The sequence below is a fragment of the Tiliqua scincoides genome, chromosome 4, assembly GCF_035046505.1.
Source record: "Tiliqua scincoides isolate rTilSci1 chromosome 4, rTilSci1.hap2, whole genome shotgun sequence".
NCBI classification, from domain to species: domain Eukaryota; kingdom Metazoa; phylum Chordata; class Lepidosauria; order Squamata; family Scincidae; genus Tiliqua; species Tiliqua scincoides.
Window position 1 is genome coordinate 56,808,838 of NC_089824.1, and position 22,207 is coordinate 56,831,044.

General features: G+C 41.2%; 1 protein-coding gene across 1 annotated transcript; it reads right to left on the reverse strand.

The window, feature by feature from the left end:
* Positions 1-2,918: 2,918 nt before the first annotated feature.
* On the reverse strand, positions 2,919-21,643 carry METTL4 (methyltransferase 4, N6-adenosine). Its single transcript, XM_066622812.1, has 8 exons — positions 21,215-21,643; positions 18,821-18,883; positions 16,200-16,554; positions 15,765-15,834; positions 13,684-13,858; positions 12,954-13,060; positions 11,098-11,189; positions 2,919-4,595 (listed from the first exon to the last, which is right to left on the reverse strand). The coding sequence occupies exons 1-8, from the start codon at positions 21,632-21,634 to the stop codon at positions 4,438-4,440; spliced, it is 1,440 nt and encodes a 479-aa protein (XP_066478909.1). The 5' UTR covers positions 21,635-21,643; the 3' UTR covers positions 2,919-4,437.
* Positions 21,644-22,207: the final 564 nt, after the last annotated feature.

A 22,207-nucleotide genomic window follows, 5' to 3' on the forward strand; every position in this document is an offset into this window, starting at 1 on the left:
GACCAATGGTGTGCAATAGATTTTTAAATGCTTACAGGAGCTGTAAGATATGACTGATAATAATATTTAAGTATCATTTCAGTCAGGGAAAAGGTTGCATTGTTCTTTACTGGGTGAAAAATTATATGCAGTAGAGTGTGTTATTGAATAGAGGTTCTGGGACACGTTCATTGATTGGGCAGAAGCAATATTACTGTTTACTTTGTTGATCTTCTGCAATGCTCTGAACTTGGCGTTCCTGAAGTACACACTCCCAAATTCTCACACTAGATGCAGAATTATCTGCTTGCCAAAGAGACCTGTTGCTGCATTTGTGTGAATCACTACTCCAAGCATTCTCTCCTGATTGGTAGGAGGCATGCTGAAGGCAGTGACTCACACAGATACGGAGCAGGTAGCCTCTTCAGAGGATGGAACATTTTGGCATATCTATGTGTCAGGTCAGTTTGGATCATTCAATAACTCCTAATGGATAAACACGGCAGAATTAACTGTTCTTGTAGACTAATAAGGAGGTATGCCACAGCCTCACAGCTTTTAATCACCTAAATTAATGTCTTTCTCACAGTGCACCAGTGGGTCTTAGCCCACAGGTCCAGAATAACCGCACTGTTGAAAGTCACCTTAGACAAAGTCAAGAAAGGCTTCACAAACAATGCACACGAGTTCAAAGATCCATAAAGTGAGTCATCGTCGAGTCCTCTTTCAATGACATGAATAAATATGATTCTATGCCCCCACATCTTTCAGCACTCCTTCTATTACTAATGATTTGTGTAGAAGTCCCAATTTGTATTTCCTGCCTATCTCAAATGATGGTTGGAGGATGATGAACATAGTAAACAAATCATCACATTTGTTATCTCCTAAATAACCACAGTAATGTCTTAGGGTACAGTTTTTTTGGGGGGGTGGTGGTTTTTTTTTCCTTTCGATATTAAGCCCGAGCTCAACTGCAAGCAAAACACTTACAGGAGAAGATACTGATCATACAAATACTTTTTTTTACGCATCAGCTTTAACCTTCTCAAACAGGAGGCCTCTTGGGGCTGCTGGAAGATTTCTATGCAATTTAATTTCATCGTTTGCCTCCATCAATAGACCTGTTCCAAAAATATCTCCTAAAGCATTACCAATCATATTTTTGCTTATTAGAGTATAAAAATAAGTAAAGGTCATATGCTAATTTGACATTTTAAAATCAAACTCCAACCTTCACTTTCATTAAAAAATAAGTTTGATTATAACATTCCCTATATACCCTAAATGACTTTAGAATATCTTCAAAATGAAGTTGTTCTTTCTAATAATGGCAATATTTCTCTTAGCTGCAAGTTGTTCACTGTTAAACAGGACTTTAGTCCAGAACCAATTTGCAATGCTGCTTTTAACACAAAATGTAATGATTATGGAAAAAGAGAGCACACTGGAGCATACCTATAGTGTCTTCCTCTTACCATTGAGCAACTGGATTTATGCACTGAGCATCCCATGTATCTTCAATTAGGAGACAAGGGCTTCCAACGCATCAATTTCAGGCTGACTGGATTCTCCTTAATTCTAAAAACTATTACTGGATACATTTCAGTCTCACCCATCCTCCTCTCTCTGGGAGACATGTAAAGTTGTTCCTGACCCCCCCCCCCCCCCGGCTTGATCCAAAACAGCCACCCCTGAAACAAGTCATGCTTGCTCCCATTTCTCTGGTCTCACCTGATCACTTCTGCTATTTGGAAAACTACCTTGTTTTGGAAACTTCTACCATTTGGAAAACTTCCTTGTTCCAGCCTCCTTCTCATTACACTCACACTCACATAACCTTTCCAGTGGATGATCTGTTCTCCTTTCTTCAATAACTCAAAGAAAGTAATGACGGGAAAGAAAGGGCACTGTGGTTATCTGATGAGACAAATTTTATCTGATGCAATTCTAGACAGGTTGAGGTCTCAAGTTGCTAGATCTCAATAAATAAGATTTTCCTCTTTTCCCTGTCTTACTCCCTCACTGCTGATAAAAGACTGACACTCTGTCACCAGCAGAAGAACAAGTGAGGAAATTCCAGCTAAACACTTCTGCTAATTTATGCTCCTTCATATGAATGTATGGAGTCCCTGATGTCTCCAGGTTACTCTATTGGTATTTCTGCCCGTTTTCCTATAGGTAAAAAAAAAACCTAGCCTCTGACAATCCATCTAGCCAAAACACTTACTGTAGGATGGGTCTTTCTTTTCCCTCTATCCACTTACTCCAGCTTGTGGGTGTCCGTGTGGAAGCTTTCTTTTTTTCCTGAAGTAGTATGTGTGATCCAGATCAGAACCACAGAATGGGCAAAGCGTGAAAACTCATCAGGCCTCCCACCACAGTTCTGATCTGGTTTGTGCACCTTGCATGTGCTGTTTATCAAAAGCATACAGGAATAAATCATGCATTCAAAGTAATGTGTGGTTTGACTCTAACTCTGCATAGCCGGGGGCTTTAAGACCACAGTCCTGCAAAGTGTAGGGTACAGAAGGGTTCCTCAGGGAGTTCCAGTCAGCTGTATATAGCATAGGGTCTAGTGTTCAAAAGGATAAAATGGCAACGATTCCATTGGGAATATCTACAGGAACTTTCTGGACAGTGCCTATATGATGTGCCCCCTGGTTGCTATAAGGACAAACAAATGGCTGTCTACCTAAAAGTTAAAAGAAGCACCAGCAGATAGTTTCATTCTCTTTGTGTTCTGTATCTTGCCTCCTCCCACCAAAATAAAAAAGACATTATTTTAGCTCTGAATGTCCTACAGGGTAAAATAAGAAAGCATTTAAAATCAAATGCACAACTGGAAAATAAAAGGCCTGTAAATAATGTATCAAGAAAAAGTATTCCCAAAATTTGATTTTTTTTTTATTATTACAGTACAAAAAACAGTCCACTTGTGAATTTCCAGAGCTTATTTAAAAATTTAACAGACTACTGAACAATTCAAAGTTTATTGAATTTGTAGCAGGGTAAGATTTATTCTGCTCTCTTATAAATAGTAGTGTTTCTTCTTGAAATATTTCTCTTCTTGCAGTCTTGAATACAAACATATGGTAATTTTTATTAGAGCAATTTTTTTTTCAGAGCAAACCCTCAGGGGAAAGAAGGATATACACCGTTTATCAGTTCGGGGGGGGATTTTAATTATTGTATTAACTATTGTAGAACATCTTTTTAAAGAAGAGTGAACATCAGAAGAATACATAGTCAATGCAATCTAAATCCTGAATGTATCAGAGAAAAGCATTAAAATAAAGACACGTGAGGATCCAGAGTTACACTTTTGTGAATGACAAGCACCTCATGAAGGCCAGCTTCATCAGAGGATGAAAGGAATATTCCGCTTGCTCAAATGGACCTTTCGTGAGCAGAATGCCCCTTCTGAGGTTGCAATCATGGAGGGCATTTCTACTCACAGAAGAGTTGTTCTGGGTGCCATCCATTGGTCCCAAAGTAACACTACAAGCCTATGCATGTCTACTTTGAAGTAAGACCATTGAGTTCAATGTCACTTACTCCAAGGAAAATGTGCATAGGATTGCAGCCTAAGATTGCAGTTCAGTGTTCAGTTCAACAGACCCACAACTACTTCTGGCATACAATAATGAGTATGCCTTGCTCATTTAAAATACATTTATTCTCTCTTCTCTTTTACTCACATTCACACATGCTGGTTTGCGACCACTCGGTAAGAGATCTACATGTGGTGGGCCCCATTACATATAAAGACCCTGGAACCCAACTGAAAGGGCATGCCCAAGTTTTGAGGGCTGCCATTAACAGTGGTCCAAATGACTTAGGGCCCAATCCTATCCAATTTTCCAGTGCCAATGCAGCTGTGCCAACTGTATCACTGTATCCTGTGGTGGGGAGGCAGTCACAGAGGCCTCATCAAGGTATGGGAATATTTGTTCCCTTACCTCAGGGCTGCATTGTGGCTGCACCAGTACTGAAAGTTGGATAGGATTGGGCCCAAGTTGGATAGGATTGGGCCTTTAGGCTGCAATCCCATGCACAATTACCTGTGAGTAAGCCTGAATGAATTGAGACTTCCAAGTAAACATGAATAGAATTGTGCTGTAAGGCTGCAATCCTAACACAATGTCCCAAAAGTAAACTCCAATGGACCGGGTAGATTATCTTCTAAGTAGACATGCATATGTGTATTATCTTCTACATAGACTGCAAAATTCATACTGCCAAAGGAAATCCAGTTACAAAAAGACCAAATTTTGCACTTGAAGGCATCACCTTCTTGCTATCACAAGGATTTTTTTTTTTAAAAATGTTAATTTCCAGCATCTATACTATACTATAGCAGTATACTATATCTATACTTCACTTGATGTAGCCCTCATGGGAAAGATGAAATTCAGAAAGAGAAAACACACCACACAGATAGCTGTTGTCACTTTATCATTGTGCAAAGCTGTTGTCTTTCTGCAAAGTAGTGAAGTAGTCCAAGTGCTGAAATTTGAGAACTTCATTGCCCCAACTGGTCCAGCCAGGCTGTAAGTTCCGAGCAAATAACTCTAAACATTCCACATCTGGCTTGGTATATTCTTTTAAGATCTCTTCATGGGGGAGGGGAAGAAGAAGAGATGGAGAAAAAAAGAAACACAAGGATAAGGATGATGAAATAGAAGTGGTTTTAAAAAAAAATCAATTTCCTCTAAGCTGTTGCAATATGGGGGGAAAAAAAGAACGTTTCATTAAAAAAAAAGGAGACCAAATTAATTTCAAGGATTTCATCAGCCAGCTTTACTATTTATAGTCAAGAAAGGCATATGAAATAAATGACCTTGAGAGTATGAACAATACTGTCAACGCTTTCAGTCGCTCTGATTTATCGCTATTCATTCGGAGACAGGGAATGAGGATTTCAGTACCTCCACAGATGACCTCTGATTTTTTTTTTTCTAGTGTTGTTGCCTTAACATCTCTTGACTAGAAGTGAGCTTTTCAAAAAATGCATGGCCAGCTGTACCTAGAATGTTTTTAAAATCCCTTCTTTGGGAGTGAAAGTTTCAGCTTAAAAACAGAAATTAAGAGACATGAGCCGAAACATGTCAGTACCAATTGATTTTAATGAAAACTTACTCCCAGGGAAAAATGCTCACAGGCAGATCCAACACATGTATGCTTTCACTTAAGCCCAACCATTTTAATAGCATTTACTCTTACGTATGCAGCCTTAGAGATGAATGCTTAATGACTGGGGGTTGTTTTATATTGTATTAGTGCATACCCATGCTTGTATGAGTTCATTATTGTGGCTTCCTTTTGTGGACTCTTAGACTTTGAGATTAGAGTTTATTGAGTCTGCTGCATTTAACTGCTTCCTATAGAACTCTTATTCCTAGGACTGCCTGGGACAAAGCCACCAATTAAATCAGTTCTGCACTAGCTAAAGATATTTATCTAGTTGCTTAAATAGATGATTAACTGTTTGCACTGTAAATTAAGTATGTACAATCAGATACATTTTATAATCCCTTTTAAAAAGGATGCCCAGGCTTTGGAAAGCAGTGATCACATTTGGTATCCAGTGTCCACTTTAGAAGGCAATCAATCATTCAGCAAATTTTTACCAAAAAGTTTCAAATATCTTCACAGCTCAGATCACAGTTACAGTGCTCAGCACTTTACAGAATACAATTTTGTTGACAAAATTCAATTCAAAAACTGTCGGCACATCCATAAAGTCACTCTCCTGTTTATTTATAGGGTTACCTGATACAAAGGGATACATAGTGCCTATACCTTTAACCATTGTATAGAAGAGGGAGTTTGGGCAGGTGCAGCTCAACATGGAAGGGTTTGAAAAGCTACACTTGCCAAAATTCCCTCTTCTATACAATGGTTAAAAGTATAGGCACTCTGTCTCCCTTTGTATCTGGTAACCCTATTTAATTAGGTTCATAGCCAATATTATGATAGGATTGCCACAATTTTCTCTGTACCTTTAACATGGCAGGAACCCAATTCATAGCCCAATCCTATCCAACTTTCCAGCACCAGTGCAATCACAATGCAGCCCCGGGGTAAGGGAACAAATGTTCCCAAACCTTAAGGAGGCCTCTGTGACTGCACCTCCAACACAGGAAGCAGTGCATACCCCATAGGCACAGCAGCACTGGCACTGGAAAATTGGATAGGATTGGGCTGTCAGTTGGTAGGCTTGTCCCATCACTAAGAAACTAGGAAAAGTTCACCTGTTGAGAATTTATGCTTAGAGCTGTTAAAAGCATAGAACCTATTTGGGGGAAAAGGGTGAAACCTTATTCCAGGCCAAGAGCTCACAGATAGAGCATAGTTGTGGTTCAATCCTACAAGGTACTCATCTTCACAATGCTTCGTCCAGTGGTTTTCACACATTTAGCAACGGGACCCACTGAGACAGAATGAGAATCTGTCGGGACCCACCGGAAGTGATGTCATGACTGGAAGTGGCATCATCAAGCAGGAAAATTTTTACCAGCCAGGCTGATGTAAGCCTTGGCACAGAAACCACCACAGAGGCTGGATTCAGCCTCCATGTGTCGGCGCATCTGGATGCGTTGACACGGCTTCCTCCTAAGGAGGCGCAAACATGCCTTGTGGCACGTTTGCGACCCTCCTGGGCCAGTGCAAGGGACTTGCATCAGCCCAAGATGCAGTTTGGATTGTGCCCAAAGTTTCTGATCCATATTCAAAGGCAGACCCAGGCTGAAAAATGCTCAGGTCAACCCTGCACTTCAAACTGTACCCTCTACTTGGAAAAAAAAAATGAATGAAAAGCTCTACAGGGTGAAAACTTTGTGGTATAAATTTCCTACCCTACCTATATGCATTCTCTTTTCAACCCAATTTTCCTTCTTCCCCTCTCTGCAGACTTCTCTGATTTTATGTGCAAGAACTGAGCATTTCATCTCTTTTTGCTCTTTTTGGTTTCCTACACAAATACCATGAAACTGTTTTACATGGTTATTGCTAAGGTTTGCTTCTGCCCATAAAATGCCACTGTTGCCAATTCATCTGGTGTCAGAAAAGGGAATCTTTTCATCGGGAAGGCTAGACAATTTAATAAAAGTTAACATTTGCACAAGTCTTAGCAGATTTAGGAGAGCTTTGCAGATCATAGTTTGAGGCTGCAATCCTATACATGGTTACCTGGAAGTAAGTCTCACTGAACTCAGTGAGGCTGAGCAGACATGCATAGGATCATGCTGTAAGACATGGCTGCCCAATCCCTGTTTTGCGTTCCTGTTCCTGCTTCCAGTTCATTACTGTATGCGCACTGGTAAAAAAAAACATTTCTAAAGAAACACTCTACCACGTTCCGCTGCTATGCAGCCTCCATTAATGGTGACAGGGGTTTAGCAAGAATAGCAACAATGAAGAACAGTTAACAACAGAGGACCAGTGTGATCCAACCAACCTAGGTTTGGAGAAAGGTGATAGGGATATCAATGCTCCAGGCTTAATCTTACCTATTCTAAGCCTGGAACAACTGGGATGAAAGGTTGTGATATGAGGAATCAGCCTGCTCTCACTTTACAGTCTTTTGTCTCTTCACCAACTCAAGTCACCTGACAATTATGTGATTGTGGCTCAGCCAGGCTGGGCTTGGTAAGGAGGTTACAGCAAAGGTCTGTTCATTGGGACAATTCTACACCATCATAAGAGACCAGATCCCTCATGAGGTCTCTCCTTTACAAGGAGAAGACGCTGCTGAAAAACATTTGCTAGCAGGAGAACAGAAACCTTTGTTAGCAGGACGACAACAACAAAAATGAAATAGCTTGGACTACCCCTCAAGGTGAGCAAAGTTCCAAAGTTAGCAGAATGAAATATCAGAAATTCAAACCTGTCTTTTACATACAGTACTTATCAGATTCATGTTTTACTTCTATCACAAGCAGAACCAGAAAAAGCCTATTGTACTGCAGTAATCGGAATTGAATTTCATTTTCTATATTTTCATAGTTTAAATATATTTAGAATGATACATCAAAGCTGGGAGCCTTAAACCCAGAAAACATATCATAAGAAACTCCTAATGTCAGGATTTCATGGTTAAATGCACTGCAGGAAACAAGATGCCGCTTTTTGATAGCTTACTTTAATATGCCAATTCCTCTTCCTTCAGAGAAATAAATTGATATAATCAGTCATTTAATGACTACATATATATCAACATTCGTATTCTGCAACATAAGAAGAAATATGATTGTCTGGGGGTGGACTTACTGAGTGAGAGAGGGGAGTTGCAGCCAATGCCAACAGCTTGCAGAGCTGGGCCTGGGCACGGCCTTGCAAAGGTTCCACAACCATTGTAGGCACTTTTGGTGCTGGGGTGCAGGGCTGACATAGGAGAAGGAATGCTCAGCCAGGCTGGAGTCAGGCTATGGATCACCAGGAAAGCAATGGGGGAAGGAGAGGGTAGGGGAAGTAGCCTGGGAAACAGAGGAAGGCTGAGTGTGGCTGGAAGGGAGGAGCCACCGGCAGATGGCAAAGACCTTTATGGGGAACAGAGGGGTTGTTTAGGCCAGAAAAGGAGCAGCCGAACTCAAGAAAAAAAGGCTTTTAGGGCCAGTCCAAGCTGATGGTGATGCTTTGTGGCTGGGAATGCAGCCTGATGGCAAGGAGAGACTTGAAACCAATGGCACGGCTGACCCCACCCACCATCCAAGGAGGGAACAGACTGGTCAAATGGTGGAGAACTTGACCAGTCTGCTCCCTCCTCAGAGCTCTGGGACCCTGGATTAGAGCACCGATATCCTTGAATGAGGCCACTATCTTCTGGGGCCACTCCAGCAGAGGGAGTCTGTGGCCAGGCCTGGTCTCCAAACCTATACAGCTGCCAAGGGAAATTTACAATGTTGACAGTAGCATAAATACTAATATTGCGACACTTGTTGATCCTTAAAATGAAGCATCAATACATACAGATCAGTGGTTCCCAACCTGGGGTATATGTATCCCCAGGGGAACTTGCCAGGACTTTTAGAAGTATTTGAAAAATAAATGAATAATGGCAGAAAAAGGCAGGTCTGTATTAGAATGCTTTGCAGGATTGGCAAGGCAGGACGGAAGGCAGCTAGCTGGCTGTGAAAGCTCCAGCAACTGCTACTTTCTGCTCATCAATTCATGTTTTATCAGCTATGGATTAGTAGTTAAAAACATAAAATCTGAAATAATAACTATATTGATTACAAACATTTTGCTAATAAGAGGGGTACAATTTGTGGAAATGGACTGCCAAGGGGTACACAAGTGAAAAAAACATTGGGAACCACTGATATAGATGATCAGGATTTCATTTCATCCCAACTTTCTGCTCATTTTCATACTGTTCAAAATCAGCTATGAATTTGAAACCACTTCCCTCTTCTGGCAAATCTAGGAACTATTTGTCACTCTTATCCGGTTTTTGCACTTCAGCAACTTAGAGGACATTAATAGTGAAATATACTCCCTGCCCCCAGTCTGGAGTTCAATAGTTTGAAATCCATATCTGAATTCTCTGTATAGTCCTGGCAACCCTTTAGAAATGCTAATTTTATCAGAGTCTATCCAGTATTTTGGATATTTTTGGAAATTTCATAGCCTCCTTCATTAACAGTTTTTTAAAAATTTTGCCTTAAAAATTGATTTTCTTCTTATCAGGACTTTGAATGTGGTTCTTCCTTTATAAGCTGAACTTCATGCAGCCTGATGCAAGTGAGGTGTGCCATGCCCATAGAATGGAAGCTTTAATGTGAAATCTTAAGCACATTTACTCCTAGTAAGTGTGTTAGGGTTTGCAGAGTCAATCATTTAGCTTTTCTATGCACACAATGCATTCCTCACTCCTGATCACATGCTGGGTTTTTCTCTTGTCACTTTCTTTGCACTATGTCCTTTAATAAATGATGCAGATATTACCATCATTTATATTTATATACTAAATATATAATATTTATGTATGATAAACATGATGAACTTTGTTTCTTGCTTGTTTGTACTTTTTAATAAGGTGTCACTCACAGTTGCTTTATTCAAGAAACATCCACAAAGATTTCTTGACCTCTTCCTTGACTAATAATAGTTTATTCAGTACACAGTAGCAGTAAGAAACATAACTTCAAACTTCATAACGTGAACGGCTTTATTCATCTGAAAACACTGAATTTTGACCTTTGTATTCATACCCATAAGACTATGAGGTTCTGGTGCAATTTTTTCTAGTTTGCTTTAGACTTAAAATAATTTTGCATTTTAAAAATATTCTGGCTAAAAGCCTTGCAAATAAATCAGGGATGGTTGTGGTACAAACTGGAAATCTGAATTTCTAGCATAATTTGAGTGTGCTGATTGAAAGATATGTCACCATCCACTGAGAATTTCAAAACTAGATTCAAAATTTGGTCCTTAATAATCAGCAGGAGTAGTTTGAAATCAGAACTGAATTTAGGTCATAGCTACTGCAATGACCTAAGTTGACCTAACCTGAGAAGAAACCAAAAGGAAAGAACTCTTCCTCCAAGTCTTTACCAACTGGTATTGCTTGGCAGCACTTTTCTCATTCAGACTGAACTTGCTTGCCATGATAAAATACAAGGTTCAGTCTTCCACAATGACTGCTCAAGTTAACAAACTAATGTTAAGATCAACAGTTTGAGTGGTACTGATAGAATCCTAGACCAACATGGAATCTACCCAAACCTCTCAAACTGCCATTAAGATGCACAAGATGATGCTCTATTTAGACCCTCTTCAGATGCAATCTTTTTAGGTAAACACTAAACAAATACAACTAGATGATTTTCATGGTCAAACTCTTTTTTAAAGTAGCTATGACAATTATAAAGCATATGCAGTTGTATCTCTGATCTAAACGGTCCAGATTCAAAGCTGGAAACAGAGAATGAAATTCACATATATTGAAAATCTAGATATATTTTTTTATCAGCTTCACTATGCATTAGGGGCAGATGGAAACTAAAAACACAAACAAAGGAACAAAATTTCTCAAGCCACTAATTAGCCAAACGGATATCTGTATTTGAAAATGAAAATATTCAGCTTTATGGAGTTATTTCAAGAACATACCTGTAAGAGGAGGTTTATGTGAATGAAGAGTGCAAGGCACACTCACAATTAATTTATGATCTGGAATGTGAAGTGTTTCGTCTTCTGAAATGCTACATAAAACAGAAGGGGAAAGTCTCAAGTGAGAAACACAAATACGGTATCTTGATATAGACCCATACTTCAATGGATACTTTTTTTCTCAAGCAGAATAAGGGACCAAGGTACTCTCACTATCACACTGTATGGTAAGCCTCAGCGGAAACTAAATAACTGCAGAGTATATTTGTTTTTCTGAAAGATAAAGGATAGCTTATGAAATTGCTTAAGCTTCTGAAAAAAACCAATAAAGGAAGAAGACTACAGGAAGAAGACAAATATAACACAACTAATATATCCATTTCAGCTGTAGACTATTGCCTGCTCTTAACAAACAGATCTCTATTTAATTGAAGGGAACAAAAAACTTATTTGGCAGCAACAACCAATAGGCCAGAGTTGTTAACATGAGATGGAAGGACTGTTTGCAGCCTTTTGGTCAAAGAAATCAAGGTGGGTATAAGAGATACCCAATTTATACAATGTCAGCAGGAGAGTTCCGGTTTTATTACAATAATCCTTTCTTGTCTAGGCTGGGGTTAGTTAAATTTACCCACCTGTATACATCAAAGTAGCTGTACTAAACCACCAGCTCTCAGCCTTTTCAGGGACAGACCCTGGCCAGGGGCCAAAGGACTGCGAACCTAGCTCAGTGAGACTAAGGGAACTTTAATTATGTTGTGTTTCTTTAACACTAATACCCCTATGCGAAACAGAAAATTGAAAAGGGAGTTCCCCAAGTAGGTTGCTGTGTTTGTAATATAGCAAAGAGGCTGCCTGTTCAAAAGAGGAAAGGGGAGAGAAATACCTCACCAAGCCATAAACCTAAGTTACTCTTTGCTCCCAGTTTTCGTTTCACATACATGTTTATTTATATAGCACAATCAATGTGTGTGACAGCTGGTGTAAAATAAGAATGCAGGTTCCTGTCCTGATGGGCTTACAGTCTACTCTAGATATTAGCACAAAGGAGGCAAGGAGGGAGGGAAAGTGGTGGAGGGAGGAGCAAACAGAGGAAACGTATGCAACTGTTTCACTGACATCTCACTCAAGTTTTTAGAAACTACTGACTATCATTTAGTGGTATCTGCTGGCAAGTCCTCCCAAAATCATAGCCAGAAAAGTAGAATTTTGCAACATCAAGGAAAACAGTAACCTACTATGACCTTCACTCCTCTGGCTCAATTACCCTCAGACACTCAAAGGTCTTCTGTTCCCCTCATGGCTCCAAACCCTCTTTCTTGCTGCTGCTTATGCCTGGAATGCCCTCTCTGATCATCAGAGAGATGCCTTTTCCTTCTAATTCCTCCTCAAAACCCACCTCATCCATGAAGCCTTTGGCACTACCCCAGTCCTTCTGTCTTACTGCAACACGCTCTAGGTACATGTACCTGAAACAACTGCATGTTCTTCCCTAAATTGCCCAGTATCACTCTTCTCCCTGCTTCTTCTTCTGCTATATCCCGTGTGTCTATTTTAGATGGTGAGACTCTTAGGACAGGTCTTCTCTTCCATTGCTAAGTGCTATATAAATAAATATAGCATTGATGGTGCTATATAAATATAGAGAAATAAGGGCCACAATACGTTACTGCTTTCTTACAGCTTGACGCTTTCTTACAGTTGTACAAGGCATACTTCAAATTCCAAATTGGTATGCTAGGAAAGGGTCTTGCCCAGTCCTAAGAGCTTGTTTGTAACCTCAGCTGAGTACCACTAATGAATGTCATATAATAATAGCGCACATTAATAATATAAAGAAATCAATAGACTTATACCTTAATGGTACATTTGGATTTCTTTGGACTCTGCCCAAAATGAGAACTTCATAAGGTTTCTTGTGCAATGAATCTAATGGAAAGACAAACTCTCCAGACTTTGTAACCTGATACAAAGAAATTCAAAATCAATTTTGCAAGTGCAAATCAATGCAATAAACTTTATTCAATTCATTTAACCTAGTAAAACTTTCACTGTCACTCAGTCTAATCTATGCACATGTTGAGTGAGTAAAAGTGAAATAAGAGTTATATTTGCACTAGGATTGCCATTGGACAGTAGATCTCTTATTATGTATTATTGCAAAAAATAATTTACAAAAACCACAAGTGGGAAATGTTATCTGAGAAGAGGTATTCCACCTTCTGTCCCATACAGGAGGAGGATTGCAGCTTCTTGAGATTATGCTGGCCATGAAACATGCACACACCCTCAATCTGAAAACCAAGACATGCTGCTTTTTTCTTAAGAGTCTCATGCATATGTACATTTATGTAGATTTCAGTACTCAAACTGAACTCATACTGTCATATGATTAATCTATTAAGAATTCTTTAATTGACTGATATCCCCAACTGTAAGTGATCCTTGAAAGAGAAGATAATAGAAATAATACACAAACAAATGAAAATGTATTTTAAATGGGATCCATACATTAAAAAATACTGTTATTGGGAAAGGATTTCAAAACTTGCAGAAGGATAAAAGAGAAATGTTTCAGCAACTTACTTTCACCCAGTACCACTCAACTACTCCACGCACAGACCAGTGGGGATAAAGTACATTCTTTACAAAACGCAGGTGCTTTTGTCTGTTAGTGACCCACGTGACCACAAGACAATCTGGGGCCGCCAGGGCTGGCACAGGAATCTGCTTGATTTGCCATGGTGACAAGTAACCATACCTACATGTGGATGTACATAGAACATTTGAGCTGACCCGAAGCTAGCAAGGAAAACAGGCCCTGATAAAGCATCACACTTACTTTGATCATTTCTACAAACATTTTCTCATGCCTATAATATCTGAGTCAAGAGTGACATCCAGTGGTGAAATCTGCTGGCACCAGGGATGCTTGTTTCTTTACATTCTGATCCAACAGGCACAGCAATATGGATTAAAATATTTATCCTTCCCCAAAATCAGACGTTCTAAAGCATATAAAAATTATATCCACATTGAAATATTTATTTGCAGTTCAGAGTATTCATACAGGACTGTAGAGAAGTGGTACGTGTAGAACTATTAATGCTTTTGTACTTTGTAACCTATATTGAAGTCAATTTCAAACACACTATAGAACAGTGAATTATGAATGCAAACAGAAACCAATTCTATTGCATTTCTTCATTTGTCATTATTACTACAGAGTACTATATAAACGGGTAGAATTTGGCCGACGTTGCCAAAATTAATAAACTGGGAACTTCAAGGGAAGCAGACATAATGAGTACATAAGCACTACCTTTCTTCCAAGAATCTTCTCAGGTGATACAATTTGCCTAAATCCAATATGGCAGGGCTTTTGGCTTGCTTGCTTTGCATGGGGTGGAATGCACTGGTGTAGAAAATTCAGAGTAGAGAAGATCGGGAAAAGTATGTTTAAGTTCCTTCCATTCAGGGCTTACGAGCAAGCCCGCATATCTTGGAATTAACAGCTTGTTCCTTTCTCCACCCTCCCTACTTAACAAAATGGGATGATACCACCTTCCCCCCATCATTCAAATAACAGTGGAATTAGAATCCACACGGAAATGCTTGTATGTCAACCGTATAGTCCGGGGTGGGGCAGTAACTATATTTGTATGTGGGCCCAATCCTATCCAACTTTACAGCACCAATGCAGCCATGCCAACAGGGAGTGTACTGCATCCTGTAGTGGGGGGGGGGCAATCAGGAAGGCCTTCTCAGGATAAGAAATGTCTGTTACCCTTACCTCGGAGCAGCACTGCAGCTGCATCGGCACTGGAAGGACAGGAATGGCCTTGAGTCAACACAAAGCATTTACACAATACAACACAAACTGAAATGATGGTGCTTTAACTTGTCTCATCACTTAGTTTAAAGGATTTATAGGTCTGCTCCAAATTTCCACAACTGATGTCCTACCTGGCACATTTTTAAAAATGTGATTAATTAGGCACACACCTGAAAAGTTTTAATCTAGCAAAACATTCCACAGGCACATATCCCATTCATTTTGATCAGCCTTGAAATAGTAGAGTGCTTTCAAAGTTATATTGCTTCTAGGAACATGTTTACAATTATAAAGTACTCTTATTTTTAAAAAATCAGTTCAAAAACATCCCGCTGTTAAACCGCAGCCTGAAATCTCACCTTTCCCCACTTTCTCAACCACAGTATCATTATAATATATAAGGCCAGATTCCCCACTGCTTTCATATTAAAGTGATTCAATTTAATTGAAGTTCTACTAATACAAAACTACAGTATCCCACTGGAGAAGCAATTCACGCGTTCTAATGCAGCAATTTCACTTAAAAGAATGCTAAGAATCAAAACTCATTACATTCAGATTTCCAACTAGAAGAAAAACTAAAACACAGTAAAGTTTCCCTGGTTAATTCCCTAGTTAATTACTACCTAAGCCAGTGTAATGGATTCTGTGATCTGTGTAGATATCCTGGTACATATATGTATGAATCTTCATTGCTTCACTGGTACAAGCCGCATGTGGCTGGCCCATGTGGAACTAAAATAAAGCTATAACGCAAGTCCTGCAGCAATACTAAAGGTGAGCTGTTAAAGTGTGTTCGTGCGTGCGTTACGTTTAACATTTGAAAACTTACCGATTACTTCTTTTAACTGACTTGTTTTCCCATGGTGGGTCAATCACAATCACTCCAAATTTTTTATTATCTAGAAGGAAAACAGAAGAAAGAAAGGTTTTTCAGCACTGAAAATCAAGCACATAAATTAAATAAGACATAACTCAAGTATCTGATTTTCTGACATTTTCAGGAAATAGAAATGTGCTTTTTTTTCCTGACTTCTGAAACAGTAATCAAAATTTATTTTTCAATCCCACTGTAAGTTTTTACTGACAGCTCTGAATGCACATAAAGATAAAAGATGTACTTCTGATTAAACTGCAATGTCTCAATTTCATATTCAATCAAATTAATTGGACAACATGTCAATTTTAAATGTACCATAAAATGTTTCTCATTTATTAAGGGAAGAGAGTTCTACTAACAGGCAATTTTACTTGGAAATGTACTTACAGTCCAGAAGGGGCTGCATACAAGAAATATCAGATAAAAGAAAACTGCTTTTGGGAGGAAACAGGTACTTCTGTCCAATTACTGTCACTATCTTTGCATGGGCTGTGTTGTTTTCTGTGATACAGGAAACTGGAACATGTTCTGGAGCAGAGATGTCCTCTTTTGTTACGGAAACAGCTTCATTCACAGAAGAAAATTGTTTTGCCATCTCACATAATTCTGCCAAACCACAGTCACTGAGTGCAAAAATATGAGTCTTGGTCCCAATCTGTTCAGTAGACCTTAACTTAAGGAAACCACTTCTGAGTCCCTCCTGCACCAAAATTCTTGTACCTTCTGAAATAACCCCACTGATCTGTATAGTAACAAAAGATAAGAGAGAAAAACAACTGAAATAGGATGCCGAAGAAAAAGTAAATTTAAAATTCCAGTTCAGATACAGGTGTTAGTTGACTTCAGAGTTTGCAGTTTGTGACCGAGACTTGTAATATAATGGGCACAATGCTAACCAGGTCTACTCAGAAGTAAGTCCTATTTTGCTCAATGGGGTTTACTCTTAGGAAAGTGTGGTTAGGATTGCAGCCTAAGATTATTTGAACTAACAACAGAAAACACAATATAATCCAAGCAAATTTTGAAAAATCTGAAACTACAATATGAGAAGGCCACAGATACATGAAGTGGATAGTTGACTGATACTCTTATCATTCCAACCAGTCCCATGAGATTAAGGATTTGCACATTTAGAATGCTTGTGCACTCTGGCCTCTCTCCTCACACCCTGGCCACTTTTCTTAATTGCTGGGGAGTGGGGGAGCATTCATCTGAACCACTGCCCAATGTAATTATCCAAATAGGCCAGATACAAGGGGAGACCATGAAACCTAAATCACATGGGTCTGACTGAGACATTGAAGTATCTTCTGAAATAGCCCAATCTAAAATACACCAATGTATTGCTCTATAAATAATGGCTTGGATTCAAAGGCTTCTACTAGTAAAAAAGTCTCTTCCACTCATGAGAGGACTGGTTTCAGTTTAATGCAGCAGTTTTCAAAATCTCAGGGAGTTTGAAAACCACTGTAAGTCGGGGGGGGCAGCTCAAGGGGCTGCAGGGCTTGGGTGCACTTACCAGAGCCTCCTGCAGCCTCCTGGGTGTGGGGGGGGCCCTGCGCGACTGTCTGCAGGGCTCCCCGAAGCTGCAAAAGTGAAGCAATTGCTGAAGGAGGCTCTGGTAAGTGTACTGTGATCTCACAAGCCCCTGTGATCTTCCCTGCCTCCTGGCTGCCCCCACCCCTTAAGAGGGCAGAGACCAGGGCCCACAGGTGACACCCCAGTTTGAAAAGCCATGGCTTAGTGGCAGATTGTTGTTGTGCAAGATAAGTGACTCCACCATATACATAAGTTTGTGAAAACAGCTTTTGCAAAGTCTTGCCCACAATCTTTTAATGGTCTGCTATGGCTCCTTCACCTTTGCGGCCTGCAGAAGGAGACTGTAAAGGATTAGGGGAATTTGATTGCTGCAGCTGTTTGTTTTACATTTCTGTTTTTATTGTTTATTTCATATACAGGTGCAGCCTATTTATCCACTGATTTTTTATCTGCGGATTTCTCTCAACTCAATGGGGTGGGGGCACTGAAAGTCACACACACCTTTGCCCTGTGCTGGCATCTGCGCTCCTTTGCCCTGCGCTCACTCACTGATTCCAGGCAGCCCAAAACACTACAAAAAGGCTCTGCCTCACCCAGGCAGGGAAATAGCCCTGGAGCCCTGGAAGAGATTCCCCTTGCAAGGAACAGTAACATTCCTGGAGCCAGCAAAGAGGCTGAAGAAGGGAAGAGGGGGTGAAAAACCTCTGCAGCCAGATCACATGCAGCAAGGTGGAGCTCACTCTCTTGCTCTTGCTCTCTCTCTCACACATACACACAGGGGCAGGTGTGGTAGCAACAGAGGGGATTGCTTTAAAAAACCCAAGGAGTGTTTGCTGAATTCCTCCCCTTCTCCCTAGTAAGGGAAGCAGCCCCGCAATGGGGCTACTCACTTTAGCGGTGACCAAAAGGTCAGTGCTAAAGTAAAGGCGCTCGTGTAGGGCGAGCAGCCCTGCCCGAGTGCCTTGGATCCTGCAGAGCTTGGTTCTGCAGATCTGCCTCTCCCCTTCCCCCGACACGCCTCCCACCCACCTTACCCCTCCCAGGAATGCCTCCGGCTATGCCCCCGCCTCCCATTCTGCAGCCCAGCAGTCCAGGAGACTGCGGAACCCGGGCAACCGCCTCATGCTAGCCCAGCACCGGCTGGAGCTGGGCTAGCTCCGGCAGGAGCCCGGTGGTAAGCCCTGCAAACGTGCTTTATGGCACGTTTGCGACTGAGGTCCTCTGCGTGGGGCCGTGCCACGGACCTCAGCACTGGGCTCTGAAATGAGAAGGAGATATGACCAGATTCTTGGTCTCTCAAGTTAGCCAGCTTGCAGAATTAATCATTTTATGTGAGAAATATGCTCATTAAACTTTTCTTGGTACACAGAGCCTTTTGCACACAATAAATGTGCAGGTATAAATTTTGCAGTAATGGAAGTGTAATTCTTAATAAACAATTCCCCATCATGATTCTTTTTCAAACTTACCTTTAAATGATATTCTAATGCAGCACGTTCGCCATGGTTGAGTTCACTTCTTCTTTTTCGTTTCTAAAGTCAACAACATGCATAAATGTAAGTAGTGCTGCTATTAAATGCAAACAACACAGCATTCAGTGACTTAAACTGTAGGCTACAAGTCAATTCTGTGATGAATTTGCATTCCAAAACAGGAGAAAAAGAGATAACCAAAAGCTCTGTCACCTACATTTCCTATTCGAATGGGAGCTGCTTCTGTGAAGCTGGGCCACATACTCAGATGACATCAATAGGAGGAATTATATGGTCAGGCAACTGATGGATCCCTACCAATACCAGCACTACCTACTCACCAGCTGCAGCCAACATGGTAGTTAGTACTGAGAGGCACCACAGTGCCCTTAGTTTAAATCTGTGCCATGGTGCGTCCTCAGAACGACTGAGGTCAGGCCTGTTGGATCAGGATCATAATTTTCATCTTGGGTATGAAAGATCCTGAGTTCAATTCCCATATAAGCCCATGCTAATTTACTATTGTAAGCTATTTTGGGTTTGCTATTTTTTTTACCATGGAAGGCAAAAATAAATGTCAGTAGCCATGACAGCTAAAAATAAGAAAATAAGGGCATAATCCTAACCAACTTTCCAGCACTGACCTAGCTGCAGTGTAGACCCAAGGTAAGGGAACAGACATGCCCTTACCTTGAGGAGGCCTCCTTGACTGCCACCCCACTGCAGGATACAATACATGCAAAATTGGCACAGCTATGTCAGTGCTGGAAATTTGCTTAGGATTGCACCCTAAATGTTCTAAAGAGGGGCATACCTTTAGGAGGAAAATGGTACCAAGATTTCTCTTCCACTCTTTAATTTTATCTTGCGGTTACCTAATGACATTGATAAGCAGTAAGTTTAAAAAGAAATACCTTTTGGCAGAAGACATAGTTAACTTAGGGTGCAATCCAAACCTGCACTGGAGCAAGCCAGGAGCTTTGCACTACATCCAACACAGGTGTGTTGGCTGCAGCAGCTCAGCCAGGGGCAAGGGGAAGCTCTTTCCCTTACCCCAGGGTAACAGCTGCTCGCTCCAATGGGTCTCCTTGGACCTGCGCCACCTCTGGAGGTGGCGCAAGTCTGAGGAGAGTGGAGTGGCTGGAAGCCACTCTGTTCTCTCTGGGGACAGGGGTTGGGATCTGGCATAACTGCTGGGTCCCAGCCCCGCCCCTGGCTCTCCACATGCCCACCCCCGGGGCTGCCCATCACCCGCCTTCCCCCCACCCAGAAACACCCCCCTCCTGTCTCTTTCCCACCCCCCACGCCTACCGTTGCTGCTTGTGTCTGCACGGGTGCGCTGACACAAGCGGCGGCGAGGAAGCCGCCGCAGAGGCTTCTGCCAGCCTCCGCACATTGGTGCATCTACATGTGCCAACGCAGCTTCCTCCCACAGAGGCACAAATGTGCTTTACAGCATGTTTGCAACCCTCCCGGGGGACTTATGCCGGCCTATGTGCCAGTTAGGATTGTGCCCTTACAGAATTAACTTGGGGCCCAATCCTATTCAACTTTCCAGTGCTGGTGCAGCTGCAATGTAGCCCCGAGGCAAGGAAACAAAAGTTCCCTTACCTTGTGGAGGGCTCCGTAACAACCTGCCCTTCACAGGTTGCAGTGCATACCCCACTGGCATGGCTATACCAGGGCTGGAAAGTTGGATAGGATTTGGCCCTCAGACAGGATTCAGTAATTCACCACTAATTTACATAGTTCTAGAACTAGATGGAGTCATGGAGAATAGGTTCAGCAAGGGGCAGTTCCTCTCCTTCTGCTAAGTATAAGAGAACCACAACTTAAAGGGTGCCTTTTTAGCCCATTAGTGGGGCAGATCTAAAATGAAGGCATGTATTTCTTTTATAGTACTTAGTAGAACTAGTAACTATTAAAGATGGCACAGAAGTAACAGAACCATTACTATTTCAGAAAGAATGTATACCTTAAGCAACCCTGGCCTACAAAAGTAAGAAAATTCTGCTTGCAGGAACTTGTGTGCTATCCTCAGATTTTCCTCTGCTTACAGATGTTGTAATAATTCTCCAGGGCAACCCTATGCATGTCTACTTAGAAGTAAGTCCCACTCTGTTCAATGGAACTGCCAGGTAAGTATGTTTAGGGTTGCAGCCTTGTAGGTTTTTGTAACCATATTATAGAGAAGCACACTGGTTACTTGCACTTCTGCAGAAGATTCAAAGCCCAGGATTACATCAAGCTGGCTACTTAAGTTGGCTCCAGGAAGAGTATACAATGATTTATTTCATCAATGAGTAAGAGATCTATGGTCTTTTTGAAACAATTCTAAACTAAATTTGGTTGCAGAGTACCTTGGTAATCAGAAGTCTCTTTATGCTATACCTTCTTGGCATTTGCTGCAGAGTAAGAGTTGCCATTCTGGGCTCCCTCGTGCTGTTCCGATCCAGCATCTTCTCGACCAAGTCCAGAATTCCTTTGCTGAGATTCTACTTGAGAGTATGCAGTTATATGGGGCTTTAACACATTAAAAAACTCTTCCCAAAATATGTAAGTTTCCTTTATTGTTTCACCTGTTTTCTTTCCTGCATCTTTGAAATCAGAAACAGTACTTGATCTGTAAGAACTTGCTGTTCCTGGGGTAGCAGACACAGCAGGTTCCATATCTGAGGAAGCAGTAGCAGTATCATCACAAAAGACCCCAACAGAGTCGTCATGGGGGTGGCACAACTGGTAGCCAGACTTGTTTATGAAGGAGAGATGGTCCAACAGCCACCCAGCTGGTAGACAAACCACAATAGACATGTCTGCTCTTCTTGAGTTTTCAAGGCATTAGTCTTTGACTGGATCAAATAATTGGTTAAAAATCATTATTTCCCTGAAAACAAAAGAAGCAATCCTTATAGCCTTATTTCAGCTTATTAACATTTTGACTTATTAGCGTTCAGAAAAATAATCTCTGAAGTATATGATGTTTGATCATTCAAAACTGTTTCTTTTAATTTCCTTCCAAGACTTCGATGGAACTATCATTGGATATCAATTGGAACTATCCAATCATATGCAGCAGAAGTACACATTTTATTCTTCTTAGTTTAAACAGCAGGAACCCTATTATCTAAGAGCCCAATCCTGCGCTCGGCGGCACAGCTTTGTGCCACTGAGCACTGCTGCAAATGTGTGGGGGATGGGGACTGGGGCGGGGAGGAGGTGTTCCCAGAAGGGGGAAGGCCTGCAGGAGGCGGAGGGGGGGAGGCGTGACACCGGGAGGAGGGTGGGCTGGAGGCGTGCCGGGGGAGGGAGGGAGGTGGGTCCACGGAGCTCCGCTTCACAGGATCCAAGGCGCTTGCGGATGGCTCTGCACCATACACAAACGCC